General features: G+C 35.0%; 3 protein-coding genes and 1 pseudogene across 4 annotated transcripts; 3 read left to right on the top strand and 1 right to left on the bottom strand.

Annotated features, from left to right (window-relative positions):
* Positions 1-613: 613 nt before the first annotated feature.
* Positions 614-4,744, top strand: LOC107631051 (L-type lectin-domain containing receptor kinase IX.1). Its single transcript, XM_016334369.3, has 2 exons — positions 614-1,449; positions 2,567-4,744. Exons 1-2 carry the CDS (start codon positions 691-693, stop codon positions 4,625-4,627), a joined length of 2,820 nt encoding a protein of 939 aa, XP_016189855.2. The 5' UTR covers positions 614-690; the 3' UTR covers positions 4,628-4,744.
* Positions 4,745-6,190: 1,446 nt separating this feature from the next.
* LOC107631053 (L-type lectin-domain containing receptor kinase IX.1 pseudogene) lies at positions 6,191-8,574 on the top strand (annotated as a pseudogene). Its single transcript, XR_015907641.1, has one exon. The product of XR_015907641.1 is annotated as an L-type lectin-domain containing receptor kinase IX.1 pseudogene (transcript).
* A 321-nt stretch (positions 8,575-8,895) lies between these two features.
* On the bottom strand, positions 8,896-10,056 carry LOC107633642 (putative F-box protein At1g44080). The gene has a single exon (XM_016337250.1). The coding sequence runs from the start codon at positions 10,054-10,056 to the stop codon at positions 8,896-8,898; it is 1,161 nt and encodes a 386-aa protein (XP_016192736.1).
* Positions 10,057-11,727: 1,671 nt separating this feature from the next.
* Positions 11,728-13,453, top strand: LOC107631054 (uncharacterized). Its single transcript, XM_016334372.3, has one exon. It carries the CDS (start codon positions 11,951-11,953, stop codon positions 13,310-13,312), a length of 1,362 nt encoding a protein of 453 aa, XP_016189858.1. The 5' UTR covers positions 11,728-11,950; the 3' UTR covers positions 13,313-13,453.
* The last annotated feature ends 4,303 nt before the right edge of the window (positions 13,454-17,756 follow it).

The following is a 17,756-nucleotide window of genomic DNA, read 5'->3' as shown; positions in this document are numbered from 1 at the left end:
GAAAATTTATGCCATTTGAACTATTATTTATAGGCAAAAATATGTGGTCCTTGATACTAATTATTTTAAGAATTTTACCATCTTATATTGATTAAACATATCATAAAAAAAAAAATTATTTTTTCAAAAAATAATATTAAAACATTTTTTTATAATATACTCAACCAATACCCTTGGATACAGGATATCAAAACCCTTGTTTAAAACACTTCCAAAGCTTAAGATTCATTATCAAACAAAAGACCCTCAATGAAACGAGGTTTCTTCTTGTGATACATAAATTTTTTTGTTCCACCGTCACAAAGTAAAATAAAAACTAACGTGGAAGCTTACACTTACGTCTGGAAATAAAGTTGTTATTTATTTATATTACTTTTTCAAGTACATTTTTTATATATGCCTTTTATTTTTTAATATAAAAATAAATATAATAAGAAAATTCAATGGATATGCATAATTTAAAAAAAAAAAAAAAAGTGTAGAGTTTAAGGTAAATCGCAAATCTTGTTTCTAGAGTTACAAGAAACTAAATCGAGCGGTGAGAATTAATTATGAGGAAAGAATTATCCAAGTCCATCAAAGTCAATAATGGATGCTCACACATTCGCCTAAAGTCAAATCTGGCAAAAACGATGTTGAACTGTTGAAGATTATAAGAAATATCTAATCTATTCAGAATTAGCCACAAACATGACATCCCCAGAAGCAACATTCATAATCCTGTTGGCTCTTATATCTAATGCAACACCATTAGCATTCAACTACAAGCGATTCAGTGACACCATAAACACCTTAAACATTGTCGGAGATGTGTATCAAGATAACGGAGCCCTCCAACTCACTGAATACAAGAAAGACAGCCTCGGCAGAGTTACCTATTACAAACCTCTCCATCTTTGGGACAACAAAACCGGCAAGGTCACAGATTTCACCACCCATTTCAGCTTCTCCATCAACACTCCAAACAAATCCTACGATGGCGACGGCATCACCTTCTATCTAGCAGAGCCCAATTTCCCACTTCCAGTTCCAAGAGACGGTAGCGGCATTGGTCTCCTCAGCCGTTATGAGCTGAGTAATCCAAACTACACAAACGAACACCCGTTTGTGGCGGTGGAGTTTGACACCTTTGGCAACGATTGGGATCCTCCCTATGATCATGTTGGCATCGATGTTAAATCTATTGCCACTGCTTTCACTGCAGAATGGTTCAGTAGCAGGGATGAGAGAGGATATGATGCGGTTATCACTTACAATGCAGCTACCAACAATCTAAGCGTGACATTCACTGGGTACAAGGATAACGTGACAAAGATCAACCAGAATTTATGGAGTAAAGTGGATATGAGAGATGTGTTACCAGAATGGGTTGAATTTGGGTTCACTTCTGCAACTGGGTTGTTCTATGAGTATCATACTCTTTTCTCATGGTCCTTTAGTTCCAGTTTGGACTAGGAAGAAGCATTCAGAATTTATCACGGAAACATGCCTATATACACATAGCAATAGCATATAGGGAGGGAGTTAAATGATTTCACAAAATAAAATGAAGGTAAATGTCTTGTTCTGTTCTGATGGTTTGCTTCTTCATGTATCATAGTAGAATTGCAGTAAGATAATGTTCAGATTAACACCTTTAGCACTTAGCAGGAAAAAACAAACATATATTAAAGAATGGCTTCTTCTCAACTTTTTTAGGGCCTTGCTGAAAACTTTGCTTCCATTGACATCCCTTACTAAGTTGGTATTTTGGCTTTGGACTTTCGCCAATTTTGTTAAGGCGAGTATTTACAAGAAATTGGTTAGAGTAATTTTCATACAAAAAGCATAGCTAAACATTATTGGATAAAGTAATACGTTTAACTACATTATTTAGAGTTTAATTTTGATGTAAACTGTTTTACACAATCATGCAATTACATGTGAAGGGTAATTATTTTTATTGATGTGACATTATATAATTAAATATACGTGTAAAATTATTTTACAATGACAATGGATCAAAATTAAATTCAATTATATAACATGATATGTTTCATATCTCAATTATCATATTTATATAAAAATTAATTTAATCATGTTCATTAATACCATAAAAAAGTCCTGATGGCCATTGGTTTCTTTCTTCTCCTCTCTACCTCAGCACGAAACGACCTTTCAAGTCCTTACGTTGAAGAGTCATCGCTACCGCTAGACAATAGTAGTTGAATCATAAAATAAAGCAAAACAAGGTAACAATAATAAAAATATATTTAATTAATATCAGGTCAAAAGTGACACAGTATGTAATAGCAAAGACTTTATATGCTAAACAAGAAGATACTGATAAAAAGAACACGGTTGGTTTATTAGTGGTCCTTTTCAGCTTTTGCGTGTGGACTATGTAGGTAGCTGCTTGGTAATTGGTATGAATAACCCTTCTGTCTTGGACTGAAGAAGGCCAAGAAGGTGGGTAAAGAGTGAAGACTTTAATTAGTAGTAGTTGCTGAGGACGGTGGATAACTTAAAAAGACATTATATCACCAATATAAATGTGCTATATCAAGATCTTAACCCCTTACCCTGAAATACCAAAAAACTTTCTTTTAAAAAAAGATCCATGGTTCAGTACTATTGTGAAAAGAGTTTCTTGCTTGCTTCTTTTCATGTAATATTAGTTGCAAGTATTGCAACTATATCACATGCACAAGAACCACTGGCCTTCAACTACGATCAATTCGCCGACAGAGGAGATACCTTGTATACTTCCGGTGATGTCTATGATGATAATGGATCCCTTCAACTCACGGAGCAGAAGAAAGATAGCTTCGGCAGAGTCACATATTACAAACAGTTTCACCTTTGGGACAACAACACAGGCAAGGTCACAGATTTCACAACCCATTTCACTTTTTCCATCAACACCCCAAACAAATCCTACGATGGCGATGGCATCACCTTCTACCTAGCACAGCCCAGTTTGCCAGTCCCTGATCCAAGAGATGGCAGTGGCATTGGTCTCCTGAGCCGTGATCAACTCTATACTCCAAACTACACAAAAGAACATCCCTTTGTGGCAGTGGAATTTGACACTTTTTCCAATGATTGGGATCCTCCGTTTGACCATGTTGGTATTGATATAAGAGATATCAGGGGTACTTACACAACACAATGGTTCAGTAGCAGGGATGAGAGAGGTTATGATGCTGTTATCACTTACAATTCTAGTTCCAACAATCTGAGTGTGGCTTTCACAGGGTACAAGGATAATGTCACAAAAATTGAGCAGCACTTATCTTGTGAAGTTAATCTGAGAAATGTTCTGCCAGAATGGGTTGAGTTTGGATTCACTTCAGCAACGGGGTTCTACTTTGAGTATCACACCCTCAGCTCATGGTCCTTCAACACTAGTTTGAGCACTCATGAAGCAAATGACCAGAATAGAAGCAAGAAAGGCTTGGTGATAGGGCTAGGTGCTGGTGCAGGTGTTTTAATATGTGTTTTAATGCTGGCTTGTTTTATGGGATGGAAGCTGAGGAGCAGAAAAAGGAGAGACAGTTTTGATGTTGCTATGGACAGAGATTTTGAAAGAGGCACTGGACCCAGGAGGTTTTCTTATGAAGAACTTTCTAGAGCAACTAATAATTTTGCAAAGGGACATAAAATTGGAGAGGGAGGTTTTGGTGGAGTTTACAAAGGATTCTTAAGAGATTTGAACATCCATGTTGCCATTAAGAGGATATCTCAGGGATCACAACAAGGGGTGAGAGAGTATGCATCGGAAGTCAAGATTATTAGCCAACTGAGGCACAAGAATTTGGTTCAGCTCATTGGATGGTGTCACCAGAAGAATGACCTGCTGTTGATTTATGAGTTCATGGAAAATGGAAGCTTAGATTCCTATATATTCAAAGGTAAAAGCTTGTTGACATGGGAAGTAAGATATAACATTGCTAGAGGCTTGGCTTCATCTTTATTGTACTTGCATGAAGAGTGGGAACAATGTGTGCTTCATAGGGACATCAAACCCAGCAATGTTATGTTGGATCCTAATTTCAATGTGAAGCTTGGAGATTTCGGGTTAGCAAGACTGATGGACCACGGGACAGAATCGAAAACGGCGAGTTTAGCTGGAACAATGGGATATCTGGCTCCTGAAGCTGCCACACGAGGCAAGGCAAGCAAAGAGTCAGATGTGTACAGTTTTGGAGTTGTTGCATTGGAGATAGCTTGTGGAAGAAGGATCATTGAACAAAATCTAATCGCAAATCAGATCCACTTGGTGGATTGGGTTTGGGAACTGTATCCCACAGGTAATCTTCAAGAAGCAGCGGATCCAAGATTATATGGTGTTTTTGATAAACAAGAAATGGAGAGGTTAATGATTGTTGGACTTTGGTGTACTCTAACTGATTACACTATGAGGCCTACGATAAGGCAAGTGGTTCTTGTGCTTAACTCTGAAGTTCCATTGCCCACTCTCCCATCACAACTTCATTCTTCCAACTATTTCGTCCCAAGGACAAGTTCTGCTTCTGGAAATAACCAAAGCCATCCTTCAACTTCAAGCAATAGCTCTCTCACCACGGCGTCTTCACAGTCTAGCACCACTGCAACTTCAGAATCCTCTAAACTTCTAGGAACATGATGTTCATATTCTTAGCAATTTTATGATTATAATTATTTCTTTCTTTTCAACATGAAATTGTAAATAAATGTTTGACATTTGCTGCTTTTATATATTTTACCCAATTCATTTCTTCAATCGCTTGTATGTCATCCAGTCATTCTCCTAAAACGAAATTTGGCTCTAGGGTGTTGAAAATTCCGGAAATTCTTTACATATGTTTAATCCAATGCTCTGTTTTTTATTTCTTTTTTCTTTTTTTTTTTTGTTTTTCCTACGACATAAAAGTGTATTTAGTTTGTGTTTTTATTTTCTGTTTTTATTTTTAATATTTTTTATTTTTTTAAAATTTTGTAAAAAAAAGTGAAAACAGTAAAAAATATAAAATCCTGTTTTCTATTTTTATTTTTTTTCTTCACAAAATTTAAAAAATAAAAAATATTAAAAATAAAAACGCAAACTAAATGTAGCCTAAAGATTTAGACTCTTATTGCCATATATCATTAGCCTAAACTCATTGCAACACAATCCTTTTGCCAATTGTTATTTGCTACCCTATGCATGGGTGTAAATATATCATTTGTCAATTTACGAAAATAAGATATTTGACTTTTAAAATTACGAAAATATAATTTTTGCAGTTTGGATACGAAAATATCTACAAACCGTAGAAGTTGCATTTTCGTAATTTTAAAAGCCAAATATTTTATTTTCGTAAATTGTCCAATAAATAATATACAAATAATGTATTTAATATAATCATTAAATTCATAAAAAAGAATACATTTGTCTTTGATTTTTATTAGAATATACCTAATAAATTAAAATAATTATATTTTATATAACTATAAAAATTTAATATAAGAAATTATATTATAAAAAATATTATGTTCAAAAATATTATACTCAATTATTAAAAAAATTATTTATTTAGTGTTATAAATGGATATAAATTATTTTTAATATTTTCAATAATAAATTAAGATACATATGTTTTACTATGCATATTCTTGAAAATAAATTCATAATTTCTAAAATATATTATTAAATCACTAAATCAACTATTTATATATATATATATATATATATATATATATATATATATATTATTTTATGTATTTTTTATTAAAATAATCAAAATTATCGTAATAATATAATTAATTTTTTTTACCGCACTGTAGTCAAACTCTTATTACGCATACCAGCAAATGAAATGCTCTCTTTAATTATTGCAAGCCACTTTCATTTAACATCTCTATAAAAATAATTATTAAAACATATCAAATAAATAAATTAAAATAATTATATTTCACATAATTATAAAAAATATAAGAATTTCATTCTCATGAGAAGATACATTTTATATGTATATATAATTGATTCATTTGAGGTGATGATATGGATTGTGGAGGTTCCGTGGGAGTAGAAGACTTTAGAATTCTTGGATGTGGGGATGATGAACTTTTCCCTTTATAAAATCAGTTAATCTGTGCCCTACAAGTCCTATATATCCTCCACCTAAACACACTACTTTGGACCATCTTATCTTAGATAATAACAGCAGCAATAGGATGAGGACAAAGAAATTAACGGATGAAGTCAAACTAGTGATAGAAAGAAGACGATTCATTTGCAAATTCAGGGAGGAATATGTTAACCAATTGGCTTTGGCAACGTGAAGAGCTGAAATCCTCCTCCGTGGAGATCTTACGCGTCTCGCAATAAACAGAATTGTATATTTAATGTCCCGCTTCACCTTTTGCTCTTCACCTTTCTAGCATTCTCAAGCCTGAAGCCACTACCCATGGCCACAACATGTCATCAGTGTTATCACAAAAGTTACTTGCATCTTTCTTTTCACGTAACATTGTTCACACTCGTGATATATTATCATCACCATGCACAAGTAGAGGCAGAACCCTTATCCTTCAACTACCCGGATTTCAGTAACCCGGGATACACCTTGACCCTTTCAGGAGAGGCCTATCAGGACAACGGAGTCCTCCAACTCACCAAGTTCCATACCAAAGATAGTCTCGGCAGAGTCGTCTACAGCAAACTACTACATCTCACAGACTTCACTACCACTTTCTCCTTTTCCACCAACACCCCAAATAGATCCTTTTACGGTGATGGGATCACCTTCTTTCTTGCAAAGCCAGATTTCCCACTTCCTGATCCTAGAGATGGCAGTGGAATTGGCCTCATGAGTCGTGCCCAAGCGGGTAACTCAACCTACATAAACCAACATCCATTTGTGGCCGTGGAATTTGATACCTTTTCCAATGACTGGGATCCTCCGTATGCCCACGTGGGTGTGGATGTTGGTTCTTTGCACAGTATTTGCTCTAGACAATGGTTCCAGGTTTGGGACGAAAGAGGATATGATGTTGTTGTCACTTACAAGTCTAGCACAAACAATTTGAGTGTCACCTTCACCGGGTATAAAGATAACATCACAAAAATTGAACAACACTTGTCTTGCGATGAAGTTAATCTGAGGGAAATCTTAACAACAGAATGGGTTGAATTTGGTTTCACTTCAGCAACAGGATATGCACCAGGGAAGGATTTTTCATACGAGTATCATACCCTTAAATCATGGTCCTTCAACTCTACGGACTTAGAGGCGCAACATCACAAGGGTAGAAGCAAGAAAGGTCTAATTATAGGAGTGACCATTGGCGGTGCATGTATTTTGGGGCTACTAGCTTGTCTTTTCAGTTGGAAACTGATGAGGGGGAATAGCGGCTTGGAGAATGCTGATGAGGTTGCTATGGACAGAGATTTTGAACGACGCACTGGTCCTAGGAGGTTCTCCTATCAAGAACTTTCTAGAGCAACTAGCAACTTTGCAAACGGACATAAAATTGGAGAGGGAGGTTTTGGTGGAGTTTACAGAGGATTCCTAAGAGACTTGAACATCCATGTTGCCATCAAGAAGGTTTCCCAGGGATCTCAACAAGGTGTGAGGGAGTATGCATCTGAAGTCAAGATCATTAGTCAACTGAGGCATAAGAATTTGGTTCAACTCATTGGTTGGTGTCACGAGCAGAATGATCTGCTACTGGTTTATGAGTATGTCGAAAATGGGAGCTTAGATTCTTATCTGTTCAAAGGTAAAGGCCTATTAACATGGGAAGTAAGATATAAGATTGCTAGAGGCTTGGCTTCAGCATTGTTATATTTACATGAAGAGTGGGACCATTGTGTGCTTCATAGGGACATCAAACCCAGCAATGTTATGTTGGATTCTAATTTCAATGCGAAGCTCGGAGATTTCGGGTTAGCAAGACTAATGGAGCACGGGACAAGTTCGAAAACAACGGATTTAGCAGGAACATTGGGATATCTAGCTCCTGAAGCTGCAACTAGAGGGAAGGCTAGTAAAGAATCTGATGTATTCAGTTTTGGAGTAGTTATTTTGGAGATAGCATGCGGAAGAAAAGTGATTGAACAAAATAAAATTGAAAATCAGATATACTTGGTGGATTGGGTTTGGGAACTGTATGGCACAGGTATTGTTCTAGAAGCAGGTGATCCAAGATTGTATGGTGTGTTTGATAAAGAAGAAATGGAGAGGTTAATGATTGTTGGCCTTTGGTGTACTCACTCTAATTACGTTATGAGGCCCAAGATTAGTGAAGCTGCTCGTGTGCTTAACCATGAAGCTGCATTGCCCACTCTGTCATCTCAAGAACATGATGGCTCTACGTTGCTCTCAAGGATTCCTGCTTTTTCTGGGAATAACCAAACACAGCCTTCTACTTCAAGTAGCTCTGTCACTGCTGGATCTTCACAATCGGGCAGTGCAACTTCACAACTCATTTCTCCATCGTCTAAGATATTGCACACACGCTAATTATGTTGAAATTCATGTACTAATCTAACTAAATTCTAATGTGTTTCTCTCCTTCTTGTACTTTTCACAAATGATATATGCATTATTGTGTGTGATGTGTGGGTAATTTCAATCTTCCGACATGTCCTAAAGCTAAATTAAATTGAGAATTCAAAGACAGACGACTAAAGATTTTTCAATCGAGAGTTCATACCTTTAACGTCAATTCTTGAATCTTCTATGGTGGAAACTCAGGGGTTAGCATGCAGTCATAATTAAACAAGAAGCTAAAACTACTAGATTTTAATTGGATGGTCATCATACCCCAAATATTCAATATTGAAGAAGGAGAATGTGCAATCGTAATCATTTAAGAACATCTATTCAATAAATAAAATTGCTTTCAATATAAAATGGTACAATAAACAAGAGTTACACAAATACCACATCATTCTTCTCCTATTGGTTCCATCCAAAGTTTAGAATATCCAAGGGATATGGTTTCTGATTCCATGTCATATACACACCATTCATCAGCTCTAAAGGCCCTAAAATAGATGCAGTTCTTCCTGCATCCTACTTCACTTGCCAACACAGACATGCTACAATTACTCCCTACAAACAGTGTTCTTTCCCCAAGGCTCTCCAACTTCAACCAATAGAGTCTAGCCAAACTGAGTTTATAAACCTCAACATGATCCACAGTATGCACTGAAGATTTTCTTGATACAAGATACACAAGCAAGATGTCTCCATCAGATTCAAGTAGATACTCTCTGAAATGGTTTGAGGAAACAGAAGGAATTGCCCTTGTTGCACTCAAACTAGTTATTTTAAAAACAGAATCAACCTCCTCTAAAATTGCAAGAGTACCCTGCAAACTCAGAGCATAAAACTTACCTTTAAATCCAATGGCATTAGTGAATTGCATAATAGTCCCTGACCTTCCTTTTGAATGTGGCTCAGTAACGGTGCAATCTTGTTTAGTCCATTGAGGCTCCTGTGTATTCCAAGCACCAGATCCTCTGTCTAATTTGTAGAATGCAAAAGCTGGGTGACTGATTCCAGTTAGCACCATAACCGTACACTTTCGATCTTCTGGCGATGAAGAAAGCACAGAAAGTATTATTGGTACCCTAGCATCCCAGAATGGTAGATGATACCACTCTCTATGTATAGGATTCCACAGATTGTATATAAAAAGCGGTTCTGACTCAGCCACCAAGATGCCATTGGAACACCCTACATAATTTTTCCATGGATACCTTTTGGGTTTAAAGAAGAGCCTACACCAACACCCCCAGACAAAATGTGAATATGAAGTACTGATGCAGTCGCGGCGAGCAACATGCTGACGGTACTTCTCAATGTTTTCTCTGTGGTGATTAGAGAGGTGGAGCCAGGGGAGTGTGGATTCTGGATTACAGTTTCTTGGTGCTGTTCTCCATGACTTAGTTACACCCCCAAAATGGATGTTATTCTCTAGATTTGGGAACTTTACTTCTACTATGTTGAAAATATGTTTTGGAAGATCTGGCCATGGTGTGGAATTGTTGGATTCTTTGCCACCTGAATTTTGTTGCTTCTTATTCATCCCCTTAGGAGCCATTGGAATTATAATGATAGGATGATTGTTATGACTTGAGAACTCAGATTGAACATAAGGTTTGTGTCCCTAAATAACAAGCACATAGACTTGATCTCCAAGAACACTAAGATATTCTAATCATTAGAAAAGAGATTTACACTTCATCAACAAGAAAGAGGTGTAGACTGTAAAGATCTTCCTTGGGCAATACGTTTGGCGATATAAGTCAAAGATGATGGAATTCTCATTTTATATTATAATACTATAATATTATTTATTACTTGCTTGGTTTAGAGATAAGGACAGTGTATTACTATTCATGCCATAAAAAAAAAAGACTTCATATCTTTGAAAGCATGTTGATTTTCTGAGTCTGTCAAGATATAATTAATAATTAATCTGGTTAAAAGAGGAGCATAGTTTCAGGGATCTGTCTCTTACGGGTCGTAGCACATTGCCACATTCGTTATTGTAAATTATGACTCAGTAGGAGTTAACTAGGAATTGTGTCGTTAGTAAATTGTATCTTCCAAGATTGAGGTCTGAATTTTATAAAAATTTTTGTATAAGGCTATAAGCAGTCCAAATTTTACTGTCTATTCTAAAAAAAAAGAAAGAGTATAATATGATTAATACAAGAATTTTTATTGGAAAAATAGTTAAAATTTTGGTAACTATTTACTTAAAAATAATTAAAACAATCTTTGTAAGTATCATATCAAATATCGAGTTTGATACATTAATGGTATAAATTATTTTATAGTATCATCTAATTACATTTATTCATTTAGAAAATTATTTATATATTAATTGTTGAAAATTAGTTATTTTTGATTTAGTAATACATCATTAAACACACATAAATTTGTGTTTGACCACATTGTCCTAACATTTTATATTCTCATATAATCATATCTAACTGCATTTAATGCATTACTTTTATAATTAAAGGGTTTATCTGTTAAAATTATAAATTGAACATTTTTTATTAAAAATATAAAAAAAATTAAATTTTTAATATATTTATTTTGTATATATTAAATAAAAAATTTAAAATTTTTCACTAATAATAAACTAATTATAAAAAATATTATTTGTACACTAAAATTAGCTACCAATGTATTTGTATATAAATAGATGTGTAATTTAATTTATTTTCAATGTGTATTTATATTTTAGCATATATTTTATAATAGTGACTGATTTTAATAACTACTTTTAGTGTATATGTAGCATAACTCACTAATCATATATCCTTAAAACATATATTAATTAAACCCATAATTAAATTATTACAATATTTATTACTTTAATGCATGTTTTAAAAATTAATTTCACTGCCACTACAATTTATAATGTCACAATTCAATTGTTTTTTTTATATGTCGGTATGTTGGTATATATAAAAACAAAATGTTATTTTGTATACCTGTATTGTTTAATTCTATTGGTAATATGTATTTTATATTATAAAAATGTTATTTATATTAAAATTAGATACTAAAATTAATTTTATATATATATATATAATTTAATTTATTTTTAATATGTATTTTATATTAATAATTTTGGTGTACCCACGATGTATATAAAAATGATGTAATCTTATATGATAATGTTTCTAATAAAATTATAAAAGTAAAAGAAAAATAAAGATGGAGGATAAGAAATGTATTGTAAGAGTATGTTAGAAAAAAAATGATGATTAAATAAAGAAAAAAGAAGATGGGAAATGCATGGGATAACGAAGAAAGGCATGACCAAGAGAATCTCTGAAATGGTCCAAGAAGTAACCATAAAGAGAAGACCACCCATCGATTTGTCCGCCAACTGATCACCATCACCATCACCACCACCGATTCACGATTCACCCAATTCAGCCTCAGATGCTGACTCTTGGGCTGATTCCACCCTCATGACTTTCGCTCCCGCCTTCAGCTTTCTCACCGAACTCGGATGCGGCTACGTCCTCCTCTCCTGCTTCTCGCGCCTCCTCAACCTCCTCGGCATGTTCCTCATGCTCACCTTCTGCATTAAGTTTCTCCGCTTCGCTTGGCACGCGAAGAACCACTTTCGCTTCTTCTGCGATTCCGGTGGCATCCCCAGATACCGTATCATCCTCGATTACGACACTCTTCCAGAACCTCCCAAGTCCAAGGTCGCCGAAATTGACCCTGCCAAATCCCCTTCCATCACCGGCCTTTCTCCCTCCAAGAGAGGCAGTCGAGGCAACGCCTATTCCGAAGAGGCATCGGACACCGAGAGCTTGATTGTTGATGAGGACGACGTGTTCGACGTAATCTCTCTCAGGAGATTGGTCAAGATGGAGCGCCGCAAGGCCAATGTCGCCTGGTCCGACCTCGAGAAGGAGCGCACTGCGGCTGCCTCCTCCGCCGAGGAGGCCATGGCCATGATCCTCCGCCTCCAGAACGAGAAGAGCTCTGCCGAGATCGAATCCAACCAGTTCCGGAGAATGGCGGATGAGAGGCAGGGGTACGAACAGGAATTGATTGAGGAGCTGCAGTGGACCATCAACCAGCATGAGATTCAGAAGAACATTCTCGAAGATCAGATGGGAGTTTACAAGGAGGAGCTGAAGCTATACATCACCGAAGAGGAGCTAAGGGAGCTTGAGCGGCAGCTTGAGGTTGAGTTTGGTTTCGATAATGATGATGTTGGACCACCCCATGACATATACGAGCATGAAGCTGAAGGTGATGCTGATGATGAAAACTCCGGCAATTTTAATGGTGATGAAAACAGCGGTGATGTTGATGTTGATGAGAATAGTGACCGCGGTAGTGTTATTATTGCAGATGATGATGATGATGGTGACTATGATGGTGGTAGTGTCGTTGCAGATGATGACGATGGTGGCAGTGTTGTTGCAGATGATGACGATGGTGGTAGTGTTGTTGCTGCAGATGATGACGATGGTGGCAGTGTTGTTGCAGGTAATGACGATGGTGGCAGTGTTGTTGCAGATAATGACGATGGTGGTAGTGTTACTGCAGATGATGACCATGGTGGTAGTGCTGCTGCAGATGATGACCATGGTGGTAGTGTTATAGCAGATGATGACGATGGTGGTAGTGCTGCTGCAGATGATGATGATGATGGTGGTAGTGTTACTGCAGATGATGACCATCGTGGTAGTGTTACTGCAGATGATGACGATGGTGGTAGTGTTGGCTCAGGTGATGACGACCCAGAACCAGAGGATCGTTCGGATCATGCAGTAGTTAGCTCTCCTAAAACCCAATCACGGGAATTGTAAGTTTTTTTTTGGAAAAGATAGATACAGAGAAAATGCTTTTTTGCATTAGTTTTTGTTTTGAACTGTTTTGGTTTCTCAACTGTAAATTGTATTTACACATAATTGAGTTCATCAATAATAATGCTGAAGGCGGCTTACATAGATAGATATACATTTAATGTGTGTGTATATTTGCATGCTCAACTTTAAGGTTTACATATAAATTTAGTGGGGCACTTTAGGATCTGATGCTTTGGGGGTATGTAATCAAGTACTGTGCATGCAATGGGTGTGGTGGGTTAGTCTCTCTTACCTTACTGGAGTATCTGCCAATCGGGATTTTGGAGGGGAACTGGGAAAGGACGAGTAAAAGGGATGTCCCTTTACACTTCAAACAACACTTTAAGCCTTTGATTTTGGCTCTTCTTGCTCTAGATGTCCTCACAAGATTGCTAACTAGGATCTCAAAGTTCTTACTTTGTTCTCGAGTACACTCTACAAAGATAGTTTCATATCACAGTTTAACTATGATGACTGAATTGCGTTGATCAACTTGTGTCGCAAGAATCTAAATGCTTATAGGCTGGGATATGCTGTTGACAATGATGTATTCGCCCAAAGTTTCAGGTTTACTTGTCTAACTTTGTTTCATGAATTGCATATTTTTAACACTATGCTGCACGGATTATTTCATTATTTGAAGTAGACATATTAAATTAGTAAATTAGCCTCAACTGCCAGGTTTATTGGTTTGTGTGTGATGAATTTCATAGAGCACTTAAAATTGCAAGGGGCAGCATATCTATTGGTTTAATTGCCGGCAACCAGTACTGTGTATGCCGTGGCTATATTTACTCTATATGGAAGGACCTTTTATTCAGTTTGTGTTCTCTCTTTTGCCCGGGGAGAAAAGAGCACAAATAGGGGAGGGTTAATCACACGCATACTTTGGGGAAATAACTGCAGCATGGATGCCAGTGTTTTTTGCATACGTTATTTTCCTTGTACAAAGTTCTTTATGCCAGATGATATAAGCTGCTTCTCTTAATATCAAAAGCAGTACAACCAAGAATCATGAAATGGGGTTCTTCCAAAAATACATGGTAACAATAATAATGCAATACCATTAAGTGTGTGTTTGGATTACCGTCCCGTTTACATAAAATTGATTTTGCAAACTTGATTTTGATAAAAAGTAAGTTTGTGTTAAAGTGATTTATGTTTGGTAATTTTTGTATCAAAATTGATTATAGTAAAATAAATGTTGTTGGCTTATAACATTCAAAATCACTTTTAGATAAAAAATTACTAAAATAGACCTCAACTTAAATAATTTTTTTTATATTATCCTATCATTCTAATTTAGATATTTAAATAGATCTTATTAATCAATTTTATAATAAAATTAATATTTATTTACTAAAATAAAAATAACATATAAAAATAGATAAAATATATTTTTAAATAAAAATAAAATAATATAAATTTTATATATATATATATATTACTAGAATAAGAGTACGATGTAAAAAAATATAACATATTTGATATAATCAAATATGTTATATTTTTTTACATCGTACTCTTATTCTAGTACTCTCAATAATCTTATTCTTAATATTAATTTGGAATCCAACGTTTATGATTTTATTATTATCTATGATTAATTTTTTATTTTATTTATTTATTTAATAGAATCATAATCTATGTTATAAAAAATTACACTAAAACATAGTATATGAGAATTACAATTATAACAGAGAGTACTAATAATAATAAAAAAATTAAATATTTACTTTATAGTAATTGAAACAAATCTGAAAATTTTTTATGATCTTTTTATATAGTATATTTTTAGTATTTTTAGTACTATTTTTTTAGTATGCTATAATTTTTTACTATTATTATTATTTATAGTTAATTTTTTGTTTAATTTACTTTACCTAATAGAATCAATAAATCATATTATAAAAAGATAATAACAAACATAATACACAAAAATCACAATTATAAAAGTGTATAATATCAAGCAAACAGTTGAAAAAAATAAAAATAATAAATAATAGAAAAATAGAGCTTATATAAATAGAAATAACAAGAATTTTATAAATAATATAATAACATACATGAAGTATAAAATTGGTAAAAGATAAATAAATGGTTAGTATTTATGGCTAAAAGCTCGTTAGGAACACGCAAAAGTTAAAAATAGTTGCTTCTTGTAAATGTTGGTTTTGGTAGCAAAATCACTTCTGCGTTCATGAAAAAAAATTTGCCAAACTAAAAGTTGAAGCTTTCAAGAAGTCTAAACGTGTTTCTTCTCTTCCAATGAGTTTCCAAACACACCCTAAGAAGTTGTGTTTACACCCGCTGTACGATTTCAAAGACTATGTTCCTGTCCTTCCAAATCTCCCAATCGTGAGATCCAATAGGAAGAGGTATTGTGTTGAAGGCTGGAGCTATGCCTGCCATCCAAATCAACAAATGCCCAAAATGATGAGGTTGCAGGTACACAAGCAGTGACCCTAAATAACACTGCGGATAGATCATAGATGCGACCCGAGACATACTGCATGCAAAGTACAATCAAGACCCATCTTTTGAAATTATATTCAAGTTTTTGGGCTAGTGCTAATTTTATCAACAAAAGAAAAAGTATATATGAATGTTTTATATCAATCATCAAATTATACACCAATAAAGCCTTCTAAAAATATTTGTGCCTGGTGTTACCAAGTTACAATATGAACATACTTGGCAAAATTAATTGCTAACCTATAGTATAATCGAATCAATTTGTAACAGCATAAGATTAATATATAATTTATAATTTATAAGATTTAAATTTTTTAATTGACGACGATAAGTAATAATTAACAAATCATTAAACCTAATACTAGGTATACATCAAAATTACTTACTAGTATAAAATATATGTTAGAATATAAAATAATGTGTAACACGTATTAAAAGTGAATTAAACAACATATATATTTAAATATAATATATCATGATTAATTTTAATAACTGATTTTGATGTATATATAATATTTTTTAACATTTTAAATATAATAACAGATAATTATATATTCAGATAACAAAAAACCATTATGTTACATTAAGGAGAAAACATGCAATGAGCGGAGGAGAGAGCGGGAGAGAGAGTTCGAGGAAGAAACACAATGAAGAAGCCGGCAATGCTGGCGGCAGAGATAAGGGGGAGAGTGCAGGGGTTGTATCTGGGGACAAGGAGGGATTAACTTGGGAGAGATGATCAGACTCTTAAAGGTGTCTTTTAGAGATAAAGTGGTGGGCGCTATGACAGCTAAGACTTTCACATGGGCAGAATCTCTTTCTGGAGATAGCATGGTTGTGGTAATTGGAAAGCAGGGAGACTCCACACCACCACGTGTAACTTTTTTGGAAAAAAGCTAGGTCTTCTTTGACTGAACCATATATGGATGCAGTGGTTATTAAGGTGTTAGGAAAGTATTTCAATTACATAGCGCTTCTCCACAAGCTGAAGGTCATATGGCGCCTCAAAGGTGATTTTTAATTGTTAGATGTTGGGTTTGAATATTTCATGTTTAAGTTTGATCTCTTCGAAGATAGGAAGAGAGTGCTCTTAGGTGGTCCTTGACTGATTGCGGAGTTTTATGTGGGTGTAAAACCTTGGTCCTATGATTTCAGACCATGTGAGGCCTCTTTTGGATCCACCATGGTCTAGATCCGCATCTCTGGACTTCCTATATGGTACTACCAGGAGGAGGCAATGATGCGCATAGCAGCGACAGTAGGGAAGCCAATTAAAGTTGACTTGGCTACAAAATCGGCAGAGAGAGACAAGTTTGCGCGGGCATGCGTTCAGATTGACCTCGATATGGCAGTGATAAAGAAAATAATTGTTGATGACTATGAATATGAGGTAGAATACGAGAGTCTCCATCTTATTTGTGGGACGTGTTCATGCTATGGTCATGTAGCAAGGGAGTGCAAGAGTGCTTTTTCTTCCATTGATGAGGATGTGGAAGTAACTATTTTGAATGAGAATTATGGGAAGGAGTCGCCGAAAACCGACAAATTGCCGGAGATGAGGAATGTAACGGGTGATAAAAAAGGGCAAGTTTTTGAATTTTAAAATAATAATGGTGAGGAGCAAAAGGATAGGGAAGGTCCGGATTCTTTGGAGACAATTTCTCATGCAAATCACGTTGCTTTGGCAACAAGTGATGAAGAGGAGGGGTGGACCAAGGTGATTAAAAAAGGAAAAGGTAAATTGGGTTTTAAAAAGGGTGGAGCTTCATATGGGCCATCTTCCAGCAAGGTCCACAAAACTAAGAAAGGAATTACCTTGAATTTGGGCTAAAATAAACAACTGCATGCACCCAAAAAAAATATTGCCAAGAAAGATAAAAGTGAAGAATCCTCTGTACTAACTAGTACGGAACAAAACCTGAAGAAGGGC

The sequence above is a fragment of the Arachis ipaensis genome, chromosome B3, assembly GCF_059453495.1.
Source record: "Arachis ipaensis isolate K30076 ecotype BB chromosome B3, ASM5945349v1, whole genome shotgun sequence".
NCBI classification, from domain to species: Eukaryota; Viridiplantae; Streptophyta; class Magnoliopsida; order Fabales; family Fabaceae; genus Arachis; species Arachis ipaensis.
The sequence above is the reverse complement of the archived record's forward strand: the minus strand, read 5'-3'. Positions and strand labels throughout refer to the sequence as shown.

What these genes read in the sequence shown, in the direction of transcription:
- LOC107633642 (XM_016337250.1), bottom strand. Translation starts at nt 10,056, where the DNA reads ATGGCTCCTAAGGGGATGAATAAGAAGCAACAAAATTCAGGTGGCAAA.
- LOC107631054 (XM_016334372.3), top strand. Translation starts at nt 11,951, where the DNA reads ATGACTTTCGCTCCCGCCTTCAGCTTTCTCACCGAACTCGGATGCGGC.
- LOC107631051 (XM_016334369.3), top strand. Translation starts at nt 691, where the DNA reads ATGACATCCCCAGAAGCAACATTCATAATCCTGTTGGCTCTTATATCT. An exon ending in GGTCCTTTAGTTCCAGTTTG is followed by an intron (nt 1,450 to 2,566) that starts GACTAGGAAGAA and finishes CCCTTACCCTGA; the next exon opens with AATACCAAAAAACTTTCTTT.